Source organism: Chanodichthys erythropterus, chromosome 18, assembly GCF_024489055.1.
Source record: "Chanodichthys erythropterus isolate Z2021 chromosome 18, ASM2448905v1, whole genome shotgun sequence".
In the NCBI taxonomy this organism is placed as follows: domain Eukaryota; kingdom Metazoa; phylum Chordata; class Actinopteri; order Cypriniformes; family Xenocyprididae; genus Chanodichthys; species Chanodichthys erythropterus.
Window position 1 is genome coordinate 18,900,834 of NC_090238.1, and position 13,118 is coordinate 18,913,951.

Genomic DNA, 13,118 nt, shown 5'->3' on the forward strand with positions numbered 1-13,118 from the left:
GTTTGGATAGATTTATTTGGTTTGGAAAAAATGGGTCACGTGGAAGTTGAATTATTATAATCCGTAGGCTAATTATAACGGATGTAGTGCTTCTGCAGATATGTATTCACGCCTTGTTGAATATTTTGCTAAATTGTTTACTCAGTAAACTGCAGTAAGTTTTTTCCTATCAAAATTAAAATGAAAATTCAAATGCTTAAAAAGATCAAATAATAAATCAAAGTTTCAAAACAGCTGCTCAAATGATAAATCAAATGCTTAAATGCAATTTCATTTCCTCATTTGGGGAAGCATGAACTGTATCAAAAATCAAATTAAAACTAATTTGTATTTGATTTTTAATTTTCATTATTAACCCAGTATAAACCTGTCATAATTAAATCTATAATTCAATGCTCAAACTGACACTGCAGATGATAAAGGCGTGTGGGCGGAGTTTTGAGGCGGAAGAGGAGACTTTCTTGCTTGCAGATTTGGGCAAAGAGTGAAGCTTAAAGGATTAGTCCACTTTTAAATAAACTTTTGCTGATAATTTACTCACCCCTCCTCCATGGCATTCAAGATGTTCATGTCTTTCTTTCTTCAGTTGAAAAGAAATGAAGGTTTTTGACGAAAATATTCCAGGATTATTCTCCATATAGTGGACTTCAGTGGCCTCCAAACGGTTGGAGGTCAAAATTACAGTTTCAGTGCAGCTTCAAAGTGCTTTAAACAATACCAGACGAGGAATAAGGGTCTTATCTAGTGAAACGATCAGTCATTTTCAAAAAAAAAAAAAATGTAAATGTATATGCTTCTTATAAACAAATGTTAGCCTTCTAAGTGCGATTTTTTTCTGATTATATGCAAGCATGAATTCATGAAATCTAGAGTGGGTCAAGATCAAGCATCAACAACCTAACAATTCTTACCAAGCCCAAAATTAAGCTAAGGAACATCACGTCCCAGGCATTGCCAATTAGATCCCTATTAAACAATCCACAGACTGTGAAAAAAAAATAAATAAATAAATTTCAGACCTTGCATAAGTATTTAACAAAAATTATAGGACAGTGTCCAAGCACATGTGAGGAATTAAATGACTAGAAAAGAGGACAACAGACAGGATGATAATAGAGATATATATATTTGACCCGTAATTCTTATTAAGAGCAATTTTAGAAATTCTGTTACGAAGAGAAAAACATTTTATATAAATGTAACAAGGAATCCCATCAATGTAGAAAATATGCAACAAAACACACACAATAAACATGTTCATGATGTAAATATATAAAACATTGTGCACTTTACATGGTGAAGCCAATAGTACTTGGCTTAGTCACACAGTTTGACCTTTTAAGACTGAAGAATAACACTCATCATTACAGCTTCATTAGATGTCAGAGCGCCGCCTCGCTTCACCTTCTAACCACTTCAGTGGGCAGCACTTTTACTTTTTATGTGCATTGACACTTGGCATTTCTTGGTCAACTCTCATGCAGCAGTTATGAAAAACATTGATTGTTCATGTGATTTATATTTTCGTATTATAGCCAGTCACTAGTCTCCACAGCAACCGCGTCTTTGTCAAGTAGGTCATGCTGTTCTGCTGGTTCCTCCTCATTTGAATCAAATTCTGGTGGCAGTGCGGTTTCTTCTGGCAGCTGGATACACACCTAAACCCAAACATTTACATTGCATTCAGAGAATACCAAGGTTTATCAAGTTTAATGTGGAGCTGGCATGTAAAATTGCCCTTAAAACAATCAATAACCCAAAATGATTCCATATTGAATTTTGATTTGTGTCTTGAGTGCACTCAATTCAGAGGCAAGTCAACTTTTAATGCTACTTCTATGCTGCTGTGCAAGTATTAGTATATCCTTCAAAAAAGTGCATATAATTATTGTATGCAGTTCTATTTACCCTCCTAGTGACAGTTGTTCTCCACGGGCAGCGCATCCGGAGGAAAGAAGTGCAGGCCAAGAAACAGCGACAGGAGAATACAACCTCCACCACTGACATCAGAATCAATGGAAACCATAGGATTAATGTAGTACCCTGGAGAGAGAAATTATATATATATATTTTATATATATATATACACACACACACCTCAAATTAGAATATCATGAAAAAGTTTCTTCCTGTAATTTAATTCAAAAAGTAAAACTTAAATATATTCTATATTTATTAGACAAAGTAAAATATTTCCAGACTTTTTTGTGTTCATTTTGATGATTACTGCTTGCTGCTCATCAAAAAAAAAAAAAAAAAAAAAAAAAATATCAGTATCTCAAATTATTATAATTTTTAATTTCAAATTCTATTAAATCACCCTTCTCAGGGTATAAATACTAGGGTTGGGCAACTAAGGTATAATGCCGATCCGATACGCATCTCTATACAAAGTATCCGATCTGATATATTAACGATACATGTGTGGCATTTTGCGATGCAATACGATACGATTCACACCATATCATGATACGATGCGATAATTCAGCACTAGCTAATTAGATCAAGTTTATGTGGTGATGTGAAAGAGGATGCGGTGCCACTGAATTAGTTTGATTATTTATTAACCAAGTAAAACCAATACTTTTTTACAAACTGGCTTTTCTCTCAGTGTCGGTTTCAGGGGCGTAAATTTCATCGGACAGTAGGGGGGGACAATAAACATAACATTTCTCAAGAGCAATTTTTGAAGGGGACACAAATAATACAGCCAGAATTTTACTTATAAAGGATATATCATATATGTAATGTTACACAGAAGAAAACCTTACTACTATTATTAGTGTAGCATGTAGACTGCCATTATGCTCAACGTTTCTCTTTGGTTCAATTAACAAAACTGACTAAATTGACCAAAATATTCAAAATCATTTATTTATTGGAATATTTTTGAAGTTGTTTACAACCAAGTCACCAAAATACGATGAATACACTTTGAGCAAAACCCAACACACAACAGTAAATCTACTAGCCTTATTACAGTTCACATTCTTATCACAATGTTAATTGTTGGTGTGGGTGACTTATCTTATAATATCCAACAAGCTATGGTAAACAAGCTACCAAACACGCTAAGTAACATTATAATCGCTAAAATAGCGGACTCACGGAAAAAAAAAATCATGTTATCATCTTGCTTTTTTTGTTATGACTAATTACTCAGCGTCATCAGCATTACAACAAAAATAACCACTTCATCCGATGTTTTTGAATAAAATAGCCTTAAAAGCCTACTTACTAGAGCTCCTTTCAACCACTGTCTGTCTCCACTCCCGCCGGCGCCGCTGGATTTCTACCATAGACTGTACACGCACGAGTGTGACGTGCGCGGTGGACCAAACCACTGTGAGGCAAGGGAGGGGTGACTCAAAATGTTTCTAAACTTAAACGCCTGTTTGCGTTTGTATTACTTTACTTCTTACACAATTATTTTAAGGATATATAATTTACTTACAATACTTAGAGTGGTTTTTAATTATAATTTTTTTTTGGGGGACAGCACTCAGATTTGGGGGGGGGGGGGGGGGGGGGGGGGTCATTTCCCCCCCCCCGCGATTTACGCCCCTGGTCGGTTTACAGTATTGGGCCATTTTAGAACACATGGCACATATTATTTAAGAATTTCCAAGATAAACAGAACGTATAAGTGCAATATATACTAAAAAAAAAAATCTTTGCAGAAGGCTTATCATTGCACAACAAGAATTGTGATTTCACTTTTTAACTTCTCGGCGTCCGACGTTTGTTTTGCTTACTCCTCGCGCTTCCTGACAACTACCTTTGAGCGCATCACTGGCTTCATCCGCGCAGCTGATACATTGAGTTGTAGTGTACACACATCCGCAAGTCCGTTGCTTAGGCCTACTTTATGTAGGTCGATTAAATTATGCGCAAAAAACAGGTTGACAACACTTGTTAATAAATAAATAAATACATTCTGTATTAAAAGGATAAGCTGTATCTCGGAAAAACCGATGCATCTCGATTTGCTTCCAAAATTTAATTCATCCTCTGCTGCTCTACCGATGCACTCGCATCGTGCACGCACATGACCACGCATCGATACATATCGGTTAATCTTCCCATCCCTAATAAATACTGGTTTTAGGTCAGTAATCCCAACAGCAGTCATGGGGAAGTCTGCTGACTTGACAGCTGTCCAGAAGATGATCATCAAGACCCTCTGCAATGAGGGTAAGCCAGAGGGTCATTGCTGAAAGAGCTGGCTGTTCGCAGAGTGCTGTGCCAAAGCATATTCATGGAAAGTTGACTGGAAGGAAAAAGTGTGGTAGGAAAAGGTGTACAAGTGAAAGGAATGACCGCAGGCTTGAGACGATTGTCAGGCGAAGCCGATTTAAGAACGTAGGAGAGCTTCAAAAGAAGTGAACTGAAGCTGGAGTCAGTGCATCAAGAGCCACACAGACATCTTCAGGAAATGGGCTCCAACTGTCGCATTCCATGTACCAAGCCACTTCTGAACCAAAGACAACATCAGAAGCGCCTTACCTGGGCTAAGGAGAAAAAGAACTGGACTGTTGCTCAGTGGTCCAAAGTCCTCTTTTCAGATTAAAGTAAATTTTGCATTTCACTTGGAAATCAAGGTCCAGAGTCTGGAGGAAGAGTGGAGAGGCACAGAAACCATGTTGCTTGAAGTCCAGTGTGAAGTTTCCACAGTCAGTGATGATTTGGGCTGCCATGTCATCTGCCGGTGTTGGTCCACTGTGTTTTCTGAAGTCCACAGTTAACGCAGCCATCTACCAGGAAATTTTAGAGCACTTCATGCTTCCTTCTGCTGACAAGCTTTATGGAAATGCTGATTTCATTTTCCAGCAGGATTTGGCACCTGCCCACACTGCCAAAGGTACCAAAAGCTGGTTCAATGGCCATGGTGTTACTGTGTTTGATTGGCGAGCAAACTCGTCTGACCTATTGTCAAGAGAAAGATGAGAGACACCAGACCCAACAATGCAGATGACCTGAAGGCCACTATCAAAGCAACCTGGGCTCCCATTACACCCGAGCAGTGCCACAGGCTGATCGCCTCCATGCCACGCTGCATTGATGCAGTAATTCATGCAAAAGGAGGCCCAACCAAGTATTGAGTGCATAGAAATGAACATACTTTTCAGAAGCCTGAAATTTCTGTTTAAAATATCCATTTTTTATTGATCTTATGAAGTATTTTAATTTATTGAGATAGTGAATTGGTGGGTTTTTGTTAAATGTGAGCCAAAATCATCACAATTAAAAGAAACAAAGACTTCAAGTACTTCAGTCTGTGTGCATTGAATTACTGAAATAAATAAATAAATAAATAAATATATATAAAAATACCCCCCCCCCAAAAAAAAATTATATTATATATTATATTATATTATATTATATTATATATACACATTTAAGAAATATTTGCATGTATATATATAGGTGTACACATAAGAACATTTTCACATTAGTTTTTAACTTTATAAATCCAGATTTGACCCTAACTTTTAACATGGGATAAAACCCACAGAATTTTAGGATCAAATCCGATTGTAAATGAGTTTTATAAATGAAGCCCCTGGATCTAATTCAATTTGCAACAGTTTTGGTGACTCAAATGCATCTCAAAACCACTAAAGCACACTAAAACAGAGAAAGAACTATTTAAAAAAAGGCATTTATGAGACACATATCAGTCAATTGAATTCTGATTACACAAGAACGCGTCAGACAGAAGAGACACGGACTCACATAGATGCGTGTGGGGTCAAATGGGCACTCATTTGTGATGCTGTAGTAGCTCATGTTGCTAGACAGGTTGCAGTGGGTAAACAGAGTGTATCCTTCCTGATGTATGGCCCTCCCTGTGGCAACACTGATCGCCACTGCAGAGGCGGCACCCAAAAGGCACCCCAGGACACTAACAATTAGTAGAAACCAACTCTGCAACAATGATAGAATGTGTTCAGAAATGAATACATGAAAACTCTATTTAGTTCTATAGAAAGACTTGTTTTAAACTTAAATAAACTTAATAGCAGTAACACATAAATAACAAATGCAATCATTAAAAAGTATGTCTACTCACCAGCAGCTGGTTTTTCTTGTTCTTTGAAAGAACAATAGCTGAGATTCCACCAATAATTGCCTGCAGGTTATAACATGGGCGGATGTATGAATTACAGTGTGGATTCATTCAGTGCAAGGGGTGAATTTAAAGTTTTAACTAACACACCTGGTTATTTTTAACCACTATGTCTCATCTACCACATGAGTGGGAACTGGATAATAATCACAAAACAAAATCCATTGTCCATAACAGAAATGTGGAGATATTAAGCAATACATTACAGTTTCAAGGACAGACATACCATGAGTCCTGCCACAAGAGCAATGACATTGGAGATAGGGTAGACGAGTTTCCGGTTCCAAGTGAACACCTTTATGTGTCGGAGCACAACTCCGTGTACCAGTGCCCCCAGCAAGAAGTTCACATGACCAACCAGCACCAGTCCCAACCCCATTTTCATCAGGATTTTGTCATCCTTCAGACTGCCACAACAAAGACCTACAGCAAACACACACACAATATCAAGCAACCATAAACATAGAAACAGTGGGGCACTGAAGCTAAAGGACCAGACATCAAATCATCAGATAAACTAAATGTAATGAGTCAAGGAACTATGTGCACCATGTAATCCAGATTAGTTTGGGACTACAAACAGTCATTTTTCATGAGCCATGACTTCACTGAGAAGCAAGGGAGGTGATGAAGGACTGTCAGATGTAATGGAGGTTATCACACCTGAATTTCCATGACTTGTCCATGAGCATGCATTTGTGACTACTGGATTTTTAATAATCAGAACAATTGTAGCCAATTAAATATTTGAGTCCTGTGAATGAATGAATGAATGAAGGAATGAAAAAAATTAAATGTTTGTTATATAATATTATTAACATTTAATATATATATATTTTTCACAATTTAAAATTCCATGTTGATAGTTTTCTATGACCGTGTTCCAACTATGGATTAATTTACTACAGCTCTGGTGGTACATCTGTATTGTACACTTTCATTGTAAATGAATCAGTGGTTCAAAGCATGTATCAAACTGCCAAAATCATGACCCCCAGTGATGAACCATTAAAATCTAGAAGGACTTAAAACGTAACAAAGCCTCTTTACTGAAATCACGTGACTTTGGCAGTTTGATACACGCTCTGAACCACTGATTTAAAGCTTCGAAGCTTCATGAAGCAGTGTTTTGAAATCGCTCATCACTCGATATTGTTGAATAAAGTCATTATTTCATTTTTTTGGCGCACAAAAAGTATTCTCGTCACTTCATAACATTAAAGTTGAACCACTGTCGAACATGAACTGTTTTGGATTGACGGGTATGGATTGACATGAGGGTGAGTAATTAATGACAGAAATTTCATTTTTGGATAAACTAACCCTTTAAAAAGAGAATAAAACTATCCTCAGAACACCCACTGTATTTCACAAGTAAGTTTAATTGTCATTAAACCATTTTCTTGCAAACCTGTATGACCTTTTTTTTCTTTAATGGTTCAATAAGTTATATTTTTTCTTTCATTATTATTTTACACGCAATAACAAATAAATGGTGATCGAAAATGTCAATCATCAAAAGCGACGCAGACCCATAATTAGCGACACCGCCTTACAATTAGAAGAGCCAATCGCATTGATGATAGAGGATTGGAAGTCCCGCCTTAAAATGAAAATAACCAATAACCAGCTTGTTTACTCTGAATAGATAAGCAAAGATTCGATAGTCAGATTTTACTGCCGATTTAAAATATGTTATTGACAAGCGGTATCGTACATTTTAGTCTTTTTAGTACATTTGTTTTCAGTTTGATGCTCGACATTAATTATAGCGTGTTTATATGTGTTTATAATAACACAGAACTTTAATTAAAACACAACATAAACATCACAAAGCAGATACCAAATCTTCCACAATAAATCCATAAACAATCTGTAAAAAGGCATCAAGTCCGAAATAAACATTGAAAAGTATTTTATGTTGTAGGCTATTTGTTGTGAAATCCTTCCATTACATCAGTTAAAATGGCCATTACTAGACTCATTACATTCAGCGAGACATTTATATGACAGAGCAGAGAGTGCTTTGATGTATTATCAAGGTAAACATGACCACACCCGGTTCGCGAGCATGTTCATATACTCTCAGTCCACCCCATGAAATGAACACTTTACTTATGTAAATGATGTCCAACTCACCCGAATTCACCATCCTGAAGTCCTTCTTTCAGATTAAGTCATAATTAAGGGTTTAACGTGTTCATGGATCTTCTCCTCTTACCGTGCCTCTCAGGCTGTCTTCCTTCTTCCCGTTCACCTGCGTGCATGGCCACTCCCTCTCCGCTCGCTCACCTGATCCTGACCGCCCTGCAGGGGTCGCTGCTGTATAACGAGGAAGAGGAGCCGTCAGCCTACACGGAGTTATATACCCTGCATCCCAATGTGCACACTATCCACCCTAAATAGTATTGGATATTACTAATGTCACATGCTATTTAGGATGGATAATAGTATGGACATTGGGACACAGGGATAGTCTCAAATGCGAGCACTGTGTTGACATTAGATTGATGACCATCTTTTTTTTCTTTCTTTTTTTTTTTTTACACTTTTCTGGTAAATTTCAGCCTTCGATGTACTTTGTATTTTTAATCACACTTTTTTACGAAACAACAAAGTTTAAAATGTTTCTGTTAATTTACCTTAATCTGAATTTGCCATGCAATTCTTTTGTTGTACAATTCTAAAAGCAAGGCACAAAAACTTAATGTAATTCAGTATATAAGAATATAAAATGAAATAAATACAATTTTGAATAATCCTGGTGAGTTTGCTGGATCTATTTACATCTATTTAAGAAAAACCCAAGAAAATAAAAAGTTTATTTTTTTATTTATGAATGACAAAAATTGGTATTTACATTTTTAAAAGAAAAAAATTAAATAAACAAAAGATGTTCAATGTATCTGTTTTGTTTTGGCAGCATAATTAATAATAATTAAAAAAAAAGCCCAATCAGTAGCCAGCATGAGTTGATGAGGTAAACCTGAACACCTGGACATGATAAGCTGAATCTCATTAATGCGTTAACCTGCACACCTCCTCTCAGGTTGATGTTTTAGGAAGGTCTTTAAAAGAAGGAAAGGTGTTGTGTAAAATATTCTGCACTGGTTCTCTCTCAGGACGAAATTGTAGTAGTAGTAGGATGGCGGCAGTTTTTGTCGTCCTCTTTTGCACTCTTGCGCTGTCTGTTGCGTCTAACGGGAATGATTTTAATGCACGCTTTTCAGCGTACTTACCGGGAATAATACAAGATGCCTGGCATGTTTCTGACTTTCCTGGCGCTGTAGAAGATGGACCTTTCTTAAATGGAGTTCACCTGCCTCACACTTTTGATGGCTTTGCATCTGGCTTCTTGATGCCATATGATATACATGGCCTACTGGAGAGAAGAAACCGTTTTTCTTTAAGGATCATGAACTGTATGTCATTAAAATATTCTTAATCTATTAGATATAGTTAGTATCTTACTATCTAATATTTGTTTTTGCTTTAGCATCTTGGAGTGATCCAGCAGATACTAACGTGTTCCACAAAGGAGAGCAGTTGCATCTGCAGGTGTCTGCTCTGCCTGGCCCTGGTCAACAGCTTTATGTCCAGTCTTGCCATGCTTCCTCCTCTCCAAACCCTGCTGACAAACCTGAAGTCTCCCTTATCATTAACAAAGGGTAGATCAACTCGATACACATTATTTTCTGTACATTTGGTCCCTGAAATAATTTAGCCTTAACTCTTGTTTGACAGATGTGTGGCGTCCAAAGAGTCTTTGGTGAAGTTTGTGTTGCGACGGAGTGATGCAGTCAACTTTGTTGTTCGTACGTCCAGTTTGAAGTCTTCTGAGGTGGGTGTTCATTCTCAGTTAGGATTATTACAACTCTACAAATTGACAATAGCTTGATCTGTAGTGTTCTCCTGTTTGCTTTAGCTTTATCTTCACTGCAGAGTCTATCTTTCTGATGTGGGTCTGACCTCTGCCACTAAATTCTGCAACTACAACAAGCTCAAATCAAGGTGAGTGTTTGTATCAGAGCTTTTTCTTCTTTAGATATTTGTCTGAAAGGTTTTAGAAAAGTGCTTTTTGTTTTTTCCAGATGGGTTGACCTGGGTGGCCAAAGCTCAGTATGTGATTGTTGTGGGAGAAGATGCAGAAGCTTGGAGCATGCAGAACTTCCTGGTTAGTATAGCAACATGAGCTGGAACTCAAATGAGCAAAAAAGTACCCATGTCAGGGCTCAAGATTAAGCCTGCTGAGTTTTGGGCCAGTTGACCATACTATCGCTTGCCATTTTGGTACCGTTGTGTCATTGATCTTAAAATTCCTTTCAAATTTACTTTTTCTGACTTTATGAATTCTTGTCATCAAGACGAGCTGCTAGCTGGCTAATTCTGCTGTTGCAAAAGTTACTTTTGTGCCTTGAAAGTATCCAAAAATGCCTTAGAACCAAGCAGCAATGTTTTTATTACTTTTACAGTAAAGGTGTTTACAAAGTTATGCTTTTTGTAAACAAAAATTGTCATGGGAAAAACTTGAATATTTGTGACCAATCTACAGCAGGGGTGTCCAAACTCGGTCCTGGAGGGCCACTGTCCTGCATTTTGGCTCCAACTTGCCTCAATACACCTGTCTGGAAGTTTTCTAGTATGCCTAAGACCTTGATTAGCTGGTTCAGGTGTGCTTAATTGGGGTTAGAGCTAAACTTTGCAGGACAGTGGCCCTCCAGGAGCAGGACTGGACACCCCTGCTCTAGTAAGGCCTCATTTGGGTGTCCATGCATTAGCTAAAATAAACTATCAATTGGCAGTGTTCATTTACAGCGTTTTTATTAATCATTGGTGTTAAGTGCAACTCTACAGTTAACATTGTCCATGCATTAATGTTATGATACAATTCATGGTTAAAAAAAAATCTATTGATGTTGAAACTGTTAAATTTAACATTTTTATAAAATATATAAAGTGGTTCATTTGAACCAAGGAAACCTTTTATTCTTGCCAAAATGATTTGCTAAAAATGAAATTACTCACAAAGTATTAGAGCTACTGGGCCAATAGAAAAATGCTTGAGCCCTGTGTTTTACTTTGAAATGAACCTCCACTGTCTCTTTGTTAGTTTCTCTAGACCTGACCGCAGTAGTAAGCACCGGCCCGCTTATTATTAAGGATCAGCAATCTGCACCCCAGGCCACATCACCGCTGCCGAAGTCAGACTACAGCGCTACCAAGTCCAGCGCTGCAGCCCGAGACACGTCTGATAAAAGCCGGATCATGGCAGGTGCCTCTTTCTCTGGACGCTCAATGCAAAACTTTGGCAATGTCTCCCCCTGGCCGTTACAGCCTGGCTTTGGAGGAGGTGTGGTTGTTGTCAGCCAGAGACTGGGAGGGGATTTATCAATGTGGCTACCAGACATGGAGTTTGTGTTCCCACCTGTGGTACAAGTAGGAATTGGTCATCCAGAAAATCCTGCCCTTCAAAGTGACGAACCCTTTAGAAAGCTGAAACCAGATGAGGGCACTGAGACGAGTCCGGTGGTTGCTGTGGATGAAGGAAAAGCTAAAGTAGAAGCTATAGATTCACATGATGTTGCAGTGGATGGATTTGTTAAGATTCAAGGAAAACCTGCTGTGACTGAAGTGCATCACCTAGAGCAGCCTCAAATGGATCTTGAGTCTGATTTTGAATTTGACTTTCCTTCTAATGGCCTATTGCCTGTCAACCCTACACCAGATAAGCGCTCGGAGAGCACTGAGGATAATGTTGTTTTCAGACAGGCTGAGATGCTCTTTGAAAAAAGCGATAAAGGAGCCAAATTAATTGAGCCAGTTCTCTACTCTAAACTAAGTCTGAAACAAGCTGTAGATGGATCAAGTTCTCTCAATTATGAAGAACGGAAAAGGCCCAGCATGAGAAAGCAGGACAATGAGATTCTGCAATTGGAGCAGGATAGTGAGAAAAGCCAAAAGGATGAGCAGATGGAGGATGCCTCTAAAATTAAAGGTCTGGTTTCATCCCTATTAGATCAACTGAGGTCAGTGAAATGGTGGTTGTGATTTTTATTAATGGTCTGTATGTTTCCATCATGCCTTGGTGTGAAATGATTCTAATATTTACTGAGACTTCAACCTAAATAAAAGCATTTTTTCCTCAAGTTCCTGTCATGTTTAACTTATCTAGGGTTTTACATTGAGTAGAAAAACATTACTTGTAAATATCATATGAGTGCATGGTAATGTTCAGCCTTTTTATATGAAGAGGAAATGCAGGGTTTTTTTTTGTTTTTAAACCCTAAAGCGACCACTGAAGACTCAAGTTTTTGACATTACTTGTAAAGGAGTTGAATCTTGTAACTTGATCCAATTTTGGTTATTGGATCAAATCTTAAATGTAGGCTTGAAAGGATTCTGAAATCAGATTAGATCACAAAAATCCAATCTTAGTTTTGATCTGGTTCAAATCAGTTTGTTCACAACTTTAAGATTGGGATGCCTTTGTTAAAAACATCCGGATTATACTGATCACAGAAGGGTGGATTTCAGGAACAAATTAAACTTTTAAAACTGGTCAAATATTTTAATTTTTTTTTTTTTTTAATATAAGTTACTTTGTAAATTTGGCACAACCAAACTTTTGACTGGTTCATCTCTTTATTTGCAAATGCAAAGTTTCTTGGGTGAACACTATGCGACACTTGAGAATGCAATATATTTATCCCCACTTTTTCCATGTCCCTTTAGGGGCTCTGTAGAGCACTAGTAGGCCTAATCCATATTTAGTAATCTAAAAGTGCATCTGGAACAGGGTGATCAATCTAATTTTGCTTTGAAAAACCTGCACAAAGATTATCTGATCCTGCAACAAAACATGGGATTTCCAGATCATTCTGATCCATATTAAACATTTTGGACAACTCACACCAGGTTGATCATAAACATGAAATTGTCTAGCCATGACTGACTTTTCCACGGGAGTATAAACATGAGGAAACGCAAA

The 13,118-nt window shown here is 37.5% G+C and overlaps 2 protein-coding genes across 3 annotated transcripts; one reads left to right on the top strand and one right to left on the bottom strand.

Annotated features, from left to right (window-relative positions):
• Positions 1-1,138: 1,138 nt before the first annotated feature.
• tmem54a (transmembrane protein 54a) lies at positions 1,139-8,414 on the bottom strand. 2 transcript variants are annotated; one of them, XM_067367587.1, is made up of 6 exons: positions 8,270-8,414; positions 6,357-6,553; positions 6,074-6,133; positions 5,737-5,928; positions 1,909-2,043; positions 1,139-1,658 (listed from the first exon to the last, which is right to left on the bottom strand). In XM_067367587.1, the coding sequence occupies exons 1-6, from the start codon at positions 8,280-8,282 to the stop codon at positions 1,530-1,532; spliced, it is 726 nt and encodes a 241-aa protein (XP_067223688.1). In that variant the 5' UTR covers positions 8,283-8,414; the 3' UTR covers positions 1,139-1,529. The 2 variants fall into 2 exon arrangements, with proteins under 2 accessions (XP_067223688.1, XP_067223687.1); XM_067367586.1 differs by having other exon boundaries at positions 8,352-8,401.
• Positions 8,415-9,255: 841 nt separating this feature from the next.
• zpcx (zona pellucida protein C) lies at positions 9,256-12,381 on the top strand. The gene is made up of 6 exons (XM_067366976.1): positions 9,256-9,552; positions 9,627-9,798; positions 9,875-9,971; positions 10,056-10,141; positions 10,222-10,304; positions 11,241-12,381. Exons 1-6 carry the CDS (start codon positions 9,276-9,278, stop codon positions 12,176-12,178), a joined length of 1,653 nt encoding a protein of 550 aa, XP_067223077.1. The 5' UTR covers positions 9,256-9,275; the 3' UTR covers positions 12,179-12,381.
• Positions 12,382-13,118: the final 737 nt, after the last annotated feature.